We start from the raw sequence: 17,739 nt of genomic DNA, 5'->3' as shown, positions 1-17,739 counted from the left end.
AGAAATGTTTTATCTAACACTTTTTATTATTTTTTAAACATTTTTTTAGCTGTAATATGCAAAAAGATATTTCTTTGCATATTAAGAATTGTATTTAACTATATTCACATTAATAGGATCATTACTATCCTATTGTAAACCTTTCACATTTTTGTATCTACTCTAAGAGATCAGTTTTGCAGACACATTGTTAATTGGAATCACCGGAGTATGAAAGAGAATTATATTTTCAAATCTTATGACAGAAAGTGGGTATTTTCAGTGAAACCAGACCAGATGAGTACAGTTTCTATAGGTTGGATATGAGAGCTTCACAATTATTTTAAGGTGGTTCATTGAACCAGTATGTACAGTATTGATAGGACTGCAGCTTGGTATGATTGATGTGAAGATAAATATCTTGTCCTTTGCAGTTTATGTTCACATGGAGAACAGATGGTATGATAAACCTGGGGCACCTCCATGCCTCACATTGTTGTACTGTGTTGATGTATCACACACTGTCCACTCACTTATTGACATAGAATCAATATATTGATATTAATCCATCAGTCTTACCTAGTCAACGAGTTTCAAATAAATGACAATTTTACATTTTTGGCTTTTAATGCTTCTGGTTTAATAGGAATTGCCAAATAGGACCATTTGCTATGGAGACAATATTTTTGGTTTATCCAATCACTTTGTAATTAACTGTAATTGTGTGTATATTTTTATGAAAATTGTGTAAATCATGAGTCGTATCTAAATTATCTTTATCAAAATATTTTCTTTTTGCAGCTTTCATTTTAACGAATTGTACAAAGGTGTTGATGTACCATGCTGTTTGGTGCAGAGTGCATTGTTAAAAGCAATCAAATTCCCATATTGGTTATTGTGATGCAGGGGAATGTAATGTTGATATGGAGATTTTTCTGTACAGTTATTATGTGTCCAGTGTCTGACAGAAGCTGCTCTCATTCATGTGCAAGCAATGAGTAGGGTGTGTCTACTGTCAAAGCCCATCACTGGAGGTTGTCCAATCAGTCCTGTGTTTCCATAGGAATAAACCATTCATAGACCAATAAACTTACCAATTATAAAAGCAGACATTGTTTTGTATTTTGTATCAGAATTGAGAGGAAAGGTTTTACCCTTTTAACAAGGTCACCTTCAGGCAAAAATAAACAAAACATTGTCTCTGTACTTTTGGGATGCCAGGGCACTGTTTAACCAAAGTACCCAGTGGCGGTGAAGTAGCTTGGTGATTAGAGCATTTGCTCATGCCAAAAACCTGGGATGGATCCCCACATGTATACAGTGTGTGAAGCTCAATAAGGGTCCATGTGTTTGTTTAATCCATGGGACATTGCAAGGAAGAATTAGAGGACACCAGCAACCAACCCTTATCCCAGAAGGCATCTAAAGAGTGTGGTGGTGAGCCTTGGTGACGTTTTAGTCATCATATCCATGCTGCTGTCGTCAGTCCCAGGATTATCTGGTATGACAGCACACAAATGTTCTACAAGAGACGCTGATCATAGATGTAATTGATGCTTATTTGTGACGATATTAGGTACTGGAGGACAAGCTTGTCCATGGATGCACAAGTGGTCCAGTAACACACTTTAGTCTGTAGGCCCTTGTTGGGTTGGTATGTTTGGTGGGTAACGGGTCATTTCACCCCAAACACGTTCACCCCAAGTCGTTTTACCCGGGTTGTTTCACACCAAACACGTTCAGCCCTTTTAGGGGTTGTTTCACCCCAGCAAAAAAATATTATTATTAACTATAAAATTGTTTCAGTATTTTACACACCAGCAAGATATCTCAGATCTGCTTCACACAACCTCTTGTGTGTACCCTTTGTGTTCTATGCAGCCACGGAATGGAACAGCCTTCCCCACACTCTTAGAACTGCACCATCATACTCGGCATTCAGATCAAATCTGAAAACTTTTTCTGTTTCAAAAAGCCTACCCTACATGCTGAAGTGTATGAAATGAACTTATTTCACTCCTGTGCTGTGTACTTTGAACATTGGGCGCTTGGAGCATGCATTATGCCTGGAGAAATGCGCATTACAAATGGATTATTATTATTATTATTATTATTATATAGTGTTGAAACACCATATTCAGGTTGTTTGAATACTTATATCAGTTCATATTGGCTGTGTTGGATCGGGTGAAGTCCTTCAGTGACGATAGCAAGTCGGTGCCTTGGACAGGAATGAAGTTGTGGAGAGTTCCTTGTCTATACTGTGTCAAGGGATGAAGAAGCTTCTCGTGGATCTTCTTATTTATCAATGCTTGTCCTAAGAGGCGACTAATGGGATCGGGTGGTCAGGCTCGCTGGCTTGGTTGACACATGTCATCGGTTCCCAATTGCGCAGATCGATGCTCATGCTGTAGATCACTGGATTGTCTGGCCCAGACTCGATTATTTACAGACCGCCGCCATATAGCTGCAATATTGCTGAGTGCGGCGTAAAACTAAACTCACTCTTATTCATCAAGCGCTGTGTAGTAACATGCATGCAGCATTCTTATCAAACCGTTGTTACGACTATAAGTATTACCTGTGCCACATGATCTGTGTTGATGGCGTTGACAAGTTTCACCCTTCAGTCCATCTTGACGCGGTCTTACTCTCTTCTTGCACCTGAGGCAGATCTCCAAGCATGCAGTCGCCATGACACAAATGCAAGTGTAATGTCTATCTCAAAGTCGACTTATTTAAACGTTCATTAAAGTTTTAAACGTGATGAGATGAGATAAGATATAAGCTTAAGTCTGATGTGCCATCTCAACACAGACACAGTACCACTTACCTGATTGTTGTAAAAACATTGCCTGATTAGGATTAAGAGATTTAAGCACTAATACACTAATTAGTTGGGGTGAAACAACTCTTGATTAGGGGTGAAACGACCCATCTCCCGAAAGGAACGATCGAATATCATTGGACTCTCCTGGGCTCCAGATTCGAGCTAGAGATCCTCCTGTTAAAAAATCTGCAGAACTTGATTTCAAGTAAATTGATACCTAATTTCAGTCGGAGTTTTGTTTATTGTTTTCATCAGAAAATATTATGTTAAAGTTAAGCAAATACAACAACATGTGGTGTTTTCGTAATTATCATATAAAATGGTGGGTGCTGCTTCACTAATGCCCGTGTGCATATATCGTTTCAAGAAGATCCACTTAATTTTGCTAAACTATTTTGTAAGCTTATGCGAGTCTTCTATTCGCTGCTGATAGCGGGAGACTAAACTAACAGTGTAAGCAGAGGAAAAATCTGACGGTTCTTCCAGAAAGAAATAGACAAAATCTGTTACATCAACTGGCAAGATTATGGCTTCCGGGTTTTATTTTCTATTTGAATCCCACTGTGGACTTCAGATCACCATTATCCAATATTCTGCTGTTCTACATATACTACCCATCAAAAGTTTAGACTCACTTAAAGCACTCACTATATGTTATGTATATATATATATGGTTATATCGAAGATGAATTTCTCCACTAACTTACGGGAACCAACTGCAAACCTTATGCAGATGAATTGCACGAGGATCATGCATCAAATTGCTGAAACACATGTGCAAATTTCGTGCATGTGAACAGCTGCGTTTTAGTGTAAATGTTTTGTGAAGAATTCGCCAATTTTCACTGATTTTCATCATTTATTGGACTTATGACAACAATCTTTTCAACATCACGAATTTGTTGTACACTTTGATTTTGGGTTATCCGCCCCTGTTACAAACTTGGCGGCAAACACGGCATGTGACTCGTAGTTTAAAATTGTGAATAACAATAACGTTACGTTTTAACTCTTTAATTTATCTGGGTTTTAAGTTTCTGGTCAGTTATTAAAACTGTTTTTTATTTCTTATAAACTGTACATTCCATGGGCGGATCCAGGAATTTTGAAAGAAGGTTTTGTTTTAAGGGGTTCGAAAACACTGTGCGTTTCTTGGCTGGCGTAAGACGTGACTATATTAATATCGAAAATAGGTGAAACCCGGAAGTTCACTTTCACACATGGCGGACGATCCTAACATTCGCAACGGCAGCGAGTGTTTTAGGCGGTTATGTTACCTATGACGAACACAATCGAGATGGGTGACTATACCTGCATCTGTTAAGGTAGCTGAACTAACTAAATCCCACGATCGATGCAGTATTTGCACACCACAAATCGCTATATATTGACCACATTACCTGAGCACTACGCATGGCGTGTAGCTGGGACAGATACAACACTGTTGTCTCCATACATACTAACATAGCCCAGATCGATATACGACATAGGGTTTCAAAATTATTATGTCGGTAGGTCCGGGTAGAGTACTGACAAGTATATACTCATATCACACACACACACACACACACACACACACACACACACACACGTTGGTGATTTCTTACGTCAAGAGGCGGTAGCAACTCTACATTAGTACGCAGGTCTCAATCCAGTAGAACATCAAATCTTTGAAGGGCATTTAGAAGAGGAATGCATAAGAAAAGCAAGATTTATGGATGTCAACTTCTTTATTGTGAATAACACGACGTTTCGGAGTGTATGCTAGCTCCTTTATCACCTGAGGAAAGAGCTAGCATGCACACAGAAACGTCGTGTTATTCACAATAAAGAAGTTGACATCCATAAATCTTGCTTTTCCAGCAGAGCATGTTTTGGACAATATTGGTTGCAGAAATCTTGAATTTATTACACACATGTTCTGAATATCTTTACGAGATAAGTTTGGTTATTTGAAACAGGTGTTGTGTAACCAGTTGAAAGTTATCCAACAAGTGTTGTGTAACCAAACTAGGTTATTGAACGATAGTAACGTCACTTTCTGTTACCACCTCGATATTATAAATTAACATTATAACTCCATTCTAGCAGTTTTTCACCAAAAATGTCAACCAAACCAAACATTAGGTTTGTGGGTAATTAAAATTCAAGTTCGGTGTCCTGGGGATTAGTAAGTTTTTTAAAATTGAATATTTTCATCTACAGAGTATCTCCCCAAGGGAGTTATTTTTGTTTTGTTTACATCCGGCATCGTCTGCTTGATTTGTCATCATGGATGACACTATTTTCCCGTCCTGTGTGTAATAAATAGATCACAAAACTCGTGGATGTTGAATATGGAAAATACCACTCGTTTTGTAATCTCTATATATTGGAACAAGCCCGGCCTCCATCAAGGATGGATACAATCAATGAGGAGGGTCAGGGACGTTATTGCAGCTGTCGGATGTTATCAGCTTTTTTAGAACGGGGGTGCACACTTCATTTTCACCCGTTTTCACAGGTCATTTAATAAACTTTCAGGACAAAAGAGAATCCACCTATGGTTATATACCAGGTATTGATGTTGATCTCGATTATTGATACTTATGTGATTTCTTGAGGATAAAATGCCAGAATCTTGAAAACGACTTGTTAACGCCATACGACCAGCATTATAAAATGAGTCATTTGTTTGCTTCTATTAATAAACTACAGATTTCGTTCTTCTTGCGTTTTAAAATGATATTGAATTGTTTCTTAGGGTCAATTTACATAGATTGTAAGTTAATTATATTTCCTTTGCTTTGAGTAATGATAACATATTGATAAATATGAAACGTATAGGTATTGCGATACTTTTTTCCATGTTTATATTACCGCCTCTTTAATTTGCTTGGCTGTAGTAACTTCAGCGTGGTAACAGTGTAAGGATCGTTGCTACATGCACAAACCAGATATTGTTGTCCTTATAAGTATTCTTATTTACCCACAAAGTTCTAGAATGGAATAAATTACATGTTTTTCGCAGAACCGTATAATTTCACTTCGTCATAACGGACTGTTTGTATACAAACTCAACTGTATAGTTGACACACATCCGGATGGGGGAAACTGTCTTCATCTTTGAATATTTCTCAAATGAGAATCCTCAGCTGAGCATACACGTGTTGCTAAACTAAAAGTCAAATCTTTCGCGTTTTGCTTATCCATACATAGGGTATCTATGTATTAAACCGTTTCAGCTTAGTTTCTGGAAGCCTTATGGCTATTTAAAAACGGATTGTCTTTGTATGTTACTGCTACAGTAAAAACATTGTCCGGTATCTGGGCTGCTGTGCGTTTCCTGGCTGGCGTAAGACGTGACTATATCGAAAATAGGTGACACCCGGAAGTTCACTTTCACACATGGCGGACGACCCTAACATTCGCAACGGCAGCGAGTGTTTTAGGCAGGGATGTTACCAATGACGAACACAATCGAGTTGGGTGACTATACCTGCATCTGTTAAGGTAGCTGAACTAACCAAATCCCACGATCGATGCAGTATTTGCACACCACAAATCGCTATATTTCGACCACATTATCTGAGCACTACGCATGGCGTGCAGCTGGGCCGGATACAACACTTGTCTCCATACATACTAACATAGCCCAGATCGATATACGACATAGGGTTTCAAAATTATTTTGTCGGTAGGTCCGGGTAGAGTACTGACAAGCGTATGCTCATCATACACACACACACACTTCTCCAAGTTCTTGTCAATATGCACAATAACTCGCATGACGAACATGATGTTTTGTTAAAACAGTTCCCTCCTGCAGTAAGTTTCTCACCGCTTATAGCCAGGAAATTTATCATATCCATATCGTCGTAGTAATCACTCCTTTATATTAGTTCTTACTTTGTTTAATATGTTCAAATGACTATAAGGGAAATTACATTAAATACACAAACGTTATAAGTACATTAAATGGATATAAAACTCTTTTCAATTGTTATGCGTCCGTGTTGACAAAAAGTGTTTGTTTTTTCTTCTTTCAGCCGATGTTTGTATATACGACGATAACACAAGTACACCGATATGAAGCGACGACTCCCCAAAAGCAAAAAAGCTGGTTCGTGTCTATAATAATCCTAATTATAAGATCATCCGTTACTGTTTACAAATATGGGTACCTGAGAAGCCGCAACAGGCCATGCAGAGTTGCTTCCCCTTGCCTTCCTCGCAGGTCGAGTGTTCGAATCCACGATTTGCCTGCAATGACATCTAACTTGTTTGAGTGGCATTTTAGAAGTTGAGACGTACACTATAGAACAATTTTTTTATGGATAACAACTTCCTTATTCCATAAAAAATTGTTCTATAATGACATCTAAGCTTTGTACCCATTTTGAAAACAAAATAACATTTTACATTAAAATCATAGTTTGTGTGCTTGAACCTTAATTTAGATAGTATTTCATATGTTTAGTTATTTTGACCTGTGTGGTTAAATGTACTTGCAGAGCTAGTGAAATCGCCCAAGGCAAAAAAGGCCCGCCCACTCTTGACGGGCGAGGTACTACAAGACACACTGGGAAAGAAATGGCGTCTGGTATCTGAGCTAGCTGAGGGCCACATGGGACCTATATATGCAGGTAGTTTTCTCGCTAAAATTTATACCATGCTTTTGTTTGAGAATTTAAATATTTTCTGTATGGTTAATTTGATCTGGAAACAGCCAGTACGGATTTCACATATGGTAAAAATACGCGCTCGAAACAATTGAGCTGGTGAACTTGAAAGATAATAGAAATCAGATGTCACCCCAGCCTGGATTCTTGTCCTCATGCTTGTCATTGGTCAGTGACCCACTGGGTCATGTCACCGTACCCCACCGGAAGGGGTCGTTTTTCACATGCCATCAGCAGGTTGTTCTCCTGGTCCAGATCTCCATATGTACAGGTTGTATAAAATATAATGTTATGAATAGACTTATAAACTACTGCGGGAAAAAAGTATGCACTAAACTCAGCATACTACATTATTTTGTACTGTGAAATTGCGCTCAGGTTCCCAGAGACGTCATCTGCACATCACCTGTTCTGAGACCCTAACTGATATCATGCATTAAATACCGTTTATAATACATATCATATACATTGTTACTTCCATAAACCATGGGTGTATACTTCCTTTTGCCGGGTCACACTCTTGATTAAACTAAACAAGATGTCTTGATTCGTAATATCTGCTGTCGAAATTTACATGATGACCCGATTTTCAATATATTTTTTTTAATGCAATGAATTTTTGTTCTCAGCCACATCAGATGACGCTGGATCAAACGTGGAAGACGATGTCGTCAAAATAGTGAGACTTTTATCATTGACTGTTTAGCGTAGCTCTCTGTGTACTGTTTCTTTCGTAAAGTGTGCAGCTTGTTTGTATAATGCACTAAGCATGTCCCCAGGGTCGTTCCCAGGAATGTCAGTAATATAGTGGTACCATGGCAACCCCACCGTGTAGGCGTCTCAGACCATGCAGTTGGTGTCGTTTAGCCACCTAATGCTGATAGTGCATGTTCGTTGATTCAAGATGTGGTTGGCGTGCCACATATATTACCTGGTGTATACATTCTTTAGATGGACTGTAGGCTATAAGTGAGGTCAATATATATCAAGGATATTATTCCAGTCATGCATATTAATACGATATGTTATATATGTGAAGTATATATAGAAGAATTAGTAGCGTGAATAATAAATCAATCAGTTTTATATAAGGCTACTTTGAACATTATTGCAGCTATATCACTGCGTGTTAGCCTAAGTAGGAGACCCTATCGTTGGCTCAATAAATCACCATTAGCAAAGGTATGAGGATTTCGTCCTAGTACTCAACAGCAATTATAAAAACTTCAAGGGATAGCTGGCTCAGAAACTGCGGCTAATGAAGGCTTCGCAGCCTGCTTGACAGTATTTCATGGCAGATCTATATTTTCTAGTCGAATACGTATACAAGGACTGAATTTAATATCAGGCGAACACACACACACACACACACACACACACTCTCTCTCTCTCTCTCTCTCTCTCTCTCTCTCTCTCTCTCTCTCTCTCTCTCTCTCTCTCTCTCTCTCTCTCTCTCTCTCTCTCTCTCTCTCTCTCTCTCTCTCTCTCTCTCTCTCTCTCTCTCTCTCTCTCAGCCTACATAGTCTGTGATGAGTCTGTACACGCACTGTATAGTGTACAAGGTATCGGTTTACGTATTATATGCATAATATCGGGAGACGTATTTACCGGAGTTGTTTCAGCCTAACTGTTTATCGCGGCATTATGAAAGATGTAAGTTACAGACAACGTAGTGCAAAGAGGAAATGGGGACGTTGGCAAGCCCTGACGTATACAGCATTTGTGACACTATGACATTGTCTCTTATTGTTTATGTTTTCAGGAAAAAAAGAGCAGTGGTCACCTGTTTAATGAGCACGTGGTTTACCAGGGAATGGGAGTTGCCAAGTTAGGTCTGTATACAGTGATAATCTTTTAGGATAGAGTTGATCCTCGGGAATGTGTTATGTGACACTAGAAATGGGCTTCACACATTGTACCCATGTGGGGAATCGAACCCGGACTTCGGCTTTAACCTTTCGGGGTTGATGACATATTACCCATTCAGTATTGATGATTGGAAGATGGCCCTGTAGCACACAATATATGTACACAAATCAACTGACAGAGAAAACGCGTAGGATTTGCTTCAGTGAAACCCTCTTAAGTGAGGCGACGTTATAATATCCCCAGTTGCTCACAGTGCGGATATGGCAATGGGCGGCATCTACACGTTTCAGATACACTGACTGACTGACTGAGTGGGGATTCGAACCCCGGTCTTCGGCGTGACGAGCCAACGCTTTAACCATTAGGCTACCCCACCGCCCCGTTTCAGATACACAATAAGCAACATGTTGTGAGTTCAGTGTGCCGTTGTACAAAACAATCTTAGCGCTAAGGTGACCATAACTCCCATACCTTAACATAGACTTAAGGTAGTCTTAGGTTGTTTTGTTTAACAGCACCAGAATCTATTTAGAAATACATAAAAGTACCTTGTCGTGATTGAGTCAATATAAGACTTGGCACTAGTATTTTACAGCTATCAGCGAGGAGAGAGTAAGTATGGTTTTTACGCCCTTTTTAAAGCAATATTTCAGCAATATCACGGCGGGGAACACCAGAAATGGACTTCACACATTGTTCCCATGTGTGGAATCGAACCCGGATCTTCAGCGTGCCGAGCCGCTTTAACCATTAGGCTACCCCAATCAGCGACAAGAAGAACGTCCCATCACTTATCTTACATGTGTTTGTAGTATGATGTCATGTGACTGTTCCTATTACAGCGAAGAAGTGGACTAAGGATAGGGGCTTGTCCCATCTAGGAATCCCTGTACCCCGGGGGCAGGGGACGCATAACCATGAGGGTGAAGTCTACAGGTTCCTGGTGTTACCGCGGCTCGGGACTGACCTTGACACGTTGATGGGGACAGAGCAGATGCTGGCCTTCAAGGACGTTTCCGAAATGGCCATGGCTCTGGTACTATATACAATACCTTATGTTTCCCTGGTTAGAACAGATCCCCAGTACATCATGTTTGTCGTAGGGGCCAGTGCAGTAGGGATAGGGTGTTGTGGTCATGGGCGTTATCATGCCCACGTGGCACTTGAATCGTTGTTCTGGTGCTTGCACCGATTTTCATCATTATTTCTAAGACTTTGCTGAGTCAACTTCAAAAGAAATGTTTGTAACAACTGGTCGCCACTATGTTGCAAAACAAATCTCCTCACTTCTACAGTTACTATCCATTCATTTTTGCTGTTAACGCAAACAATTTGACGATTGGCTAAATTTTTTACATGTTTTCCACCCCTACCAAAAAAAACCCTATTCATTTTGAGCACATTTCTTGCTCATTTTGGAAAAAAAGATTCTCTCGTCATCATTGAAACCAGATGATGCCCCCTTTCTGTTTTAAGGTTCAATGGATAACTGGCGGAGTATTATCTTGTTTTAATTCTTTGTCCCCTTAAGTCAGTACAAAACATGTTGTTGATAGAAATCAGCCAGTATAGCCAGTGTGTCATGACTTTGTTTTGTGTTAGTGAGGTGTCGGGATGTTTTGGATGTTCTTGCAACAATTTACTATAGATATGATGGATCTGTTTTCACAAACTAAACTTCAACTATCATAAAACACAAAATGTACACTTTCTCTTTCTTCACTTTAACAAAGACAAAAAACTCATTTCTTTGCCTCTCCTTTCTGCAGATAGACTGTCTAGAGTTTATTCACGAGCATGGCTATGTTCATGGTGACATCCATCCCGCCAACATCATCGTCGACGACAGGAAAGGGAACTCTGACAAAGAGAAAACTGTTAGTAAAAGTTCCATCAATGGAGCGGTAATAGCTAGCGCCGTGCACTACTCGTTATCAACATGTATCGGTACAGATCTGATCTACCTTTAGAAAATAAACACCTGTTTTTTAGGCAGGTGAACTGAGATCCGGTATGGAATTGGTCTTCAGCAACCCATGCTTGTCCAAAGAGGCGACTAACGGGATCGGTTGGTCAGGCTCGCTGACGTATTTAACACATGTCATCGTTGCGTAGATCGATGCTGATGCTGTTGATCACTCAGCCATATTCCAGCATCATGTAGTGAGTGAGTTTAGTTTTACGCCGCACTCAGCAATATTCCAGCTATATGGTGGCTGTCTGTAAATAATCGAGTCTGGACCAGACAATCCAGTGATCAACAGCATGAGCATCGACCTGCGCAATTGGGATCCGATGACATGTGTCAACCAACTCAGCCAGCCTGACCACCCGATCCCGTTAGTCGCCTCTTACAAGCATGGGTTACTGAAGATCGATATTCTAACCCTGACCTTCACGGGTCCCGAGCTTTATAACGTCAGTCTGTAAATAATCGAATCATGAGCATCGATCTACTGTGTATGCGACTCGATTGTCACAGGCCCGGTCATACAGCTGTAATGTTGCTGGAAGCTGCGCATTATAAACAAATATACCATGTTCACAATAAACTCCGTTGTCAATACATATAGTCTTGTGGAGAATCACAATTGCCAGGGTTATTTATTTTTCCAGGTTCACCTTGTAGACTACGGCCTGGCCAGAAAGTACATGGTAGACGGCAAACATAAGCCGTACGAGGAAAGCAAGTTCATCCCGGACTGCCCCACATTGTACATGAGCACGGACGGCCACAGAGGAACCGGTAAGCTAGGAATAAGCTGTACAATTACATCTGTCAAGATCTGAGTTAGAATTCTTCAGCTGCCCAAGTCGAAAGAGGCGATGAACAGGGTCGTGTGGTTCGGCTGACTTGGTTTCTGCATGTCATCTTATGCCATTTGCGGAGGAACCGCCTCCGTGGTGTAGTGGCTAGAGCGTCCGCCCGGAGTGCGGAAGGTCGCGGGTTCGATCCCCGACCGCGTCATACCAAGAGACGTTAAAATATGGTACTTGTTGGTACAAGCAGTACAAGCAGCCGCACATGCACGCGCATGCACGTCGTCATGTGAGTGAAATATTCTCAAGCACGACGTTAAACCCAGTTCCACCTCCACCACCATTTGCGGAGGTCTATCCACACAAGGATAGAGTATGTCTGTGTCAGACTGTGTTATAGTATCTCAGTAGACCATCAGCCTGGTTCCCCGTGTCCGTTGCGCCTGCGCTACGCTCCGACACTGAGCGTCGCGCAGACGCAACGGACCCAGGGAACCAGGCTGAGTAGACCATCACTATAAAACCGGCATAAGTCCCGACCGTCGCACTGATTGAGAAGAATCCGATAAGATGTCCTCAAATGTCAGTAACACGAATAGACTGTCATCACATCATCCTAACAGTATATTAAATGTGAAGTAGAGGTGACATTTCACTCTCCCTTTTTCCTCATTTTCTGTATGACAATACCTAACATGTAGACTTGTCTACACGACAGTAATTAGCCCTCGTCAATAAATCGTTTGTCAAAGGCTCAGGACTTACATCGTACGTTCAGTCAGGACATGTAATCTATCATCCTTATGTCTATCTGGTAGGTTATTCCCTACATATATCGCGAAACAATTCCCCCTGACAACTTTGATCCCTGCTATAGCCACTGATCTCTCCTATACAGACCAGTCACGACGAGGGGACCTGGAGATGCTGGGCTACTGTCTGCTACAGTGGCTTTGTGGGCGGTTACCATGGGAGGACAAACCCCAGGAAAAAAACTATGTCCGAGATTCAAAAATAAAGTAAGATACACACGCACGCACGTTAACTATGCCATAGAGGTTGTACAAAAAGCAACCAATAACAAACATACGCGATTTCATTAAAGGTAAGCGAACAACCATGACTTTTATAGTTCATACATTAGCCTATGAGTATATTAACTAGGTTCGCCAGGTGCCAGTAGAAATCTGGAGTTCTTGACTAGTGTCTTTGCACATTTGATTTACTGTTGTAAGACACGTTCGTACATAGATTTATTCCTGTAATACATGCTCTTATCTTACATTGGTTCAGGTTCAAAGAGGACATCACTTCAAATGTTCACTCGGATTCACTTTCATGGATGGATGACTCCCAGGCAAGAGGTACTAGCTACAGTATTTTCAATTCAGTGGAAATGTAGATTCAGTGATACTCACGGGTTTGTGAGATAATGAGGATTAACTCCCTGGATAATAAGAGGAAGGACAGATAGTCCCTCTGGCATCCAGTGGGTTTAAAGATATCGTAGTACTACAACGCACAAATTAATCTCATATTCACTTAGTTTCGTTTAATAAATACTGTGCTGACTGATCTCACTGTAGTGGTAAACATCAGCGACCAGGGTCACTTTAAGATTGGTTTATTATTTAAAAGACGTCTACATCACTCTCTCGTCGGCCTCATCGCCATTGACAATACGTCACGATCATCACTTTGCCAGGTATATCGTCCTGTGGATAATTCTATCTAGGCGAGGCAGACCGACCTGAAGATAATTCTATTTAGGCGAGACAGAGAACCTGAAGATTGTATTTTGGCGAATAAAACTAGTGTTGGATTGTCGACCCCCCTAGTCGTAAACATCGGTTATAGATATTAGTTGTATGAACGAGTGATATCTGGCCGGTAATTTCCGGTACAACTGAATGAGGCGAGTCGTTTCCAATTTTGGTCATATTGGGATGAGTGATCAATGGTTATTGTCATACCGAAAGTAGGACCCCAACCATCGGATCCTCCTACCATACTTTTGCAAGTTAATTGAGTTTTTTTGTGTTCCAGGAGTGTTGATGTCCTACTTTGACTATGTCTGTGGTCTAGACTATGAGGAGAAGCCCAACTATGGCACTTCGAAGAAGTTACTTCAGGAGCTTCTTACAGAGCCACGGAAAAAGGAGACGACAGCTCCTCTTGCAAAATCCAAGGGTTCTAAAGTCCGGTACAAAAACCCAGAACCCCTAGCCGCTCCCGATATATCTAAACCAACTGCAGATGTGAAAACAACCAGGACAAGTAAGGCTGCAGGCGCTGGTGAACCAAAGGAAGCACAGGTCGACGCCCAAATAAAATCTCCAAACCTAAAATCTCCAAAACGAGCTTCCCTTACCAAAGAAACGAATCCTAAAATCAAGGGCAGTATTAGTAAATCCGTAGTCAGAAGTGGAGGTAGTGGGAGTGACACAGGCGAGAAGTCTAAACCTTTTCAAAAACACGGCGTGAAAACGAGGCCCAACACGAGGCTTACCCTTAATGTCGGAGGTACAGAGTTTGTGACATATTCGAAGACCCTTGAGAAGTATCCCTCCAGGCTGGCCGACATTGCTCATGAAGCTGCAGAGCATCAAGACATCCCCTTCATTGATCGTGACCCGACATTGTTCCCATACATTCTCAACTTCTTGCGAGACGACGGGCAGACGACACTACCTGAAACCAAGCAGGACTTGAGAAAACTGCGACAGGAAGCTCGCTACTTTAGCCTCACGAGCCTGACAGATAAAATCGACCGTCTTGTTTTAGAATAGGTCAATATATACTGACGTTTTGTTTGCTTTTAAGGTTTTAATGAACCAGTATTGTGCACGGTGGTTTGGGGTTGATAATACATCTGTCCTCTATTTTTTGATAAAAACCGATCTAAACGTTTTTGAAGAGAGCCAGATTGCTGAGTGCGAATAAAGTTCTAATTATATTTCAGATAATCGTACATTATAAAGTAAGTTCTCAGTATTATGTTTATAGTCATGGGTAAGGGATATGGTCAAGATTAATTTTTGACCAAATCAACGCCTAATTATGTGAAGTACATTGGGGCAATTTTAACGTAGAATGAATGGGTGAGTGTATGCCAAAACATTCTCATTCTTTTATACATCTTATTTTAGATACATTTTGAGACCCGATTACTAGCTCCTTTTTTATATTTTGATGTATACATTTCCCCAGGTATCCCTCGCCAATTTGTATGCTTGATTCCACTCTCGGTCCCAAAATATGTTGGGGAGTAATCCCTCCGCAACAACGGTGAACCAGTGAACTAGGGTTCACAACATAAAGATTACCAGTCACAAATGAATTTCATCACATATTTGATAATTGTGGGGCAACCGGTGGGTGTAGAGTCGGGAGTGTTATTGGGTGAATGTTGATGATATGTGAACTATCAGCATATATATATATTGGATAGAAATCATGTATTTGTATATGAAAGTGTTTTCCTGTTGCTGTGTTATATTTGTGTTCATGTTGCCATATTAAATATGGTTGTTACAAACCTCATAGAACATGGTGGCAATACAGTGTATTATGCATTATGACGAGACAGTATTCTGTTGTTGTGAAGACTCTTGCTTGACAATGGCATAATAATTTATACCAAAACGTCGATCATTATATGATAAGTTGTCATCCAGAGAGTATCTTGCCTTTATAATTACCAACTTCTAAAGTGTAGATCAAGCAGAGAATGACAGACGGGCAAACTAATGTCCTTAGCAGTGAGACGTGAATGTTCATCATGTTCTATGTTTTAATTGTTTTCTTGTCCATGGAGATTCAATAAATAATGTGACAATAAAAATCCTCTTTTATTCGTATCATGTTTACGTTGACTAGTGTAGATTCATGCTTGCCACAAAAGGCGACTGTGCTTGTCGTAAAAGGCGACTAACGGGATCAGGTGGTCAGGCTCGTTGACACATGACATCGGTTCCCAGTTGCGCAGATCGATGCTCATGCTGTTGATCACTGGATTGTCTGGTCCAGACTCGATTATTTACAGACCGCCGCCATATAGCTGGAATATTGCTGAGTGCGGCGTAAAACTAAACTCACTCATTATTCTCCATAGGACCACCAAAGGTGGTATAAGAGTGATTTACAAGGTATAAAAATGCAGTATGATGTGCAAGATGACAGTACATATAATGGGTACAACAAACACGATAGAAAGAGGCTATGACACTCTTGTTGCAATAATATTTATAAAGTTTGCAAGGGACTTCAGTTCCTTTCTTTTACGACCCGTGAAGATCCGGGGTAGAATAGGTCTTCAGCAACCCATGTGCTTGCCATAAAACGGCGACTATCTTGTCGTAAGAGGCGACTAACGGGATCGGGTGGTCAGTTTCGCTGACTTGGTTGACACATGTCATCGGTTCCCAATTGCGCAGATCGATGCTCATGCTGTTGATCACTGGATTGTCTGGTCCAAACTCGATTATTTACAGACCGCCGCCATATAGCTGGAATATTGCTGAGTGCGGCGTAAAACTATACTCACTCCCTCACTCCTTTCTTTTACTGGGTGAAAAGAGTAATTGAAATGAGTGGATGCTGGCATTTTTGGTATATTAAATTGGTATAAGATTCTTTCTATGACTTTCAAGTGATGTACAGCGAAACATGCAATGAAATTCGTCTGCTATGGCTGATGAATTACAAAGGTTGCAGGTTCTGTTTTCTTTTGGTGTATTGGTCCAGCCACCTTTTGCAATTGGTAGTTTATGATTTGTAGTTCTAAATTTAAGTAAGGGATAAGATACAGATTTGGTAGATAAAGGTAATTATAGTTGGTTCTTGAGCCCCTTCATTTGTGCAGGCTGCGGTTGGGTTGCCTGATGGTTAAAGCGGCGTAAAACCCACTCACTTCCCCAAAAAGGATATTTCCACTTCATTATCCTCTTCATCTACTTGAAATGTACGTTACCATCTTACGTATTCGCATGTTTTACCCTTAATACATTCTATATAGGTATCTGGAGTATCTCCCACAAGCTGCATGGCAAGTCTGTCTTCCACATGCACTAGGCTGTTGTGTTTGGGCGTTTGAATCAAACATGGTGTTGGTGTGTTTCAGCACCCCAGTTTTCCCGCTGTATATGAACAAATGGGTTTCTGTGTTCCCCTTACATTCTATGAGACAAAGAAACATTGATACAAAGTTCCACTCACCATGTGATCATATTTCGAGCGATACTATAGAATTTCATTCGCAGTTCTGCCACCTGATGACTCCATGGCACGTGGTTGGTCAAAACAGTGACGTTTGCAAAAGTATTGAGCTGAACAACGTCTGAATAAAAATTCCAAATGTACTGGTATCGTACATTTCTTTCTGTAAACAATTTCCCCATATCTATACAAACATGTTAAGGATTAAACACAAAATATTGATCTCGTGATAAGACCATTAATGTTCATAATTGTCATGCAAGTTAAATTTGGATATATTTTGTTTACTTTGATATTATAATAGTCACGTACCATACGCATTTGACAGGCCTAGTTCAAACAGGGACAGAGTAGACACATGCAAACTTTCAGGACCCGTCAAACTTCTTTTCACAGGTCTTTTTAATGGCTACCTCAAAACAG

General features: G+C 40.5%; 1 protein-coding gene across 2 annotated transcripts; it reads left to right on the top strand.

Moving 5' to 3' along the window:
• The first annotated feature begins 4,026 nt into the window (after positions 1 to 4,026).
• Positions 4,027 to 15,956, top strand: LOC124275588 (serine/threonine-protein kinase VRK1-like). 2 transcript variants are annotated; one of them, XM_046711181.1, is made up of 11 exons: positions 4,027 to 4,134; positions 6,838 to 6,911; positions 7,303 to 7,434; positions 8,100 to 8,149; positions 9,233 to 9,302; positions 10,182 to 10,375; positions 11,109 to 11,216; positions 11,956 to 12,085; positions 12,998 to 13,118; positions 13,393 to 13,463; positions 14,146 to 15,956. In XM_046711181.1, the coding sequence occupies exons 2-11, from the start codon at positions 6,878 to 6,880 to the stop codon at positions 14,886 to 14,888; spliced, it is 1,653 nt and encodes a 550-aa protein (XP_046567137.1). In that variant the 5' UTR covers positions 4,027 to 4,134; positions 6,838 to 6,877; the 3' UTR covers positions 14,889 to 15,956. The 2 variants fall into 2 exon arrangements, with proteins under 2 accessions (XP_046567137.1, XP_046567136.1); XM_046711180.1 differs by lacking the exon at positions 4,027 to 4,134 and adding an exon at positions 6,164 to 6,301.
• Positions 15,957 to 17,739: the final 1,783 nt, after the last annotated feature.

Source organism: Haliotis rubra, unplaced genomic scaffold (assembly GCF_003918875.1).
Source record: "Haliotis rubra isolate DU_JTF1 unplaced genomic scaffold, ASM391887v1 Scf20, whole genome shotgun sequence".
Classification (NCBI taxonomy): domain Eukaryota; kingdom Metazoa; phylum Mollusca; class Gastropoda; order Lepetellida; family Haliotidae; genus Haliotis; species Haliotis rubra.
Note: the sequence above shows the minus strand (reverse complement) of the source record. Positions and strands in the feature narration are given on the sequence as shown.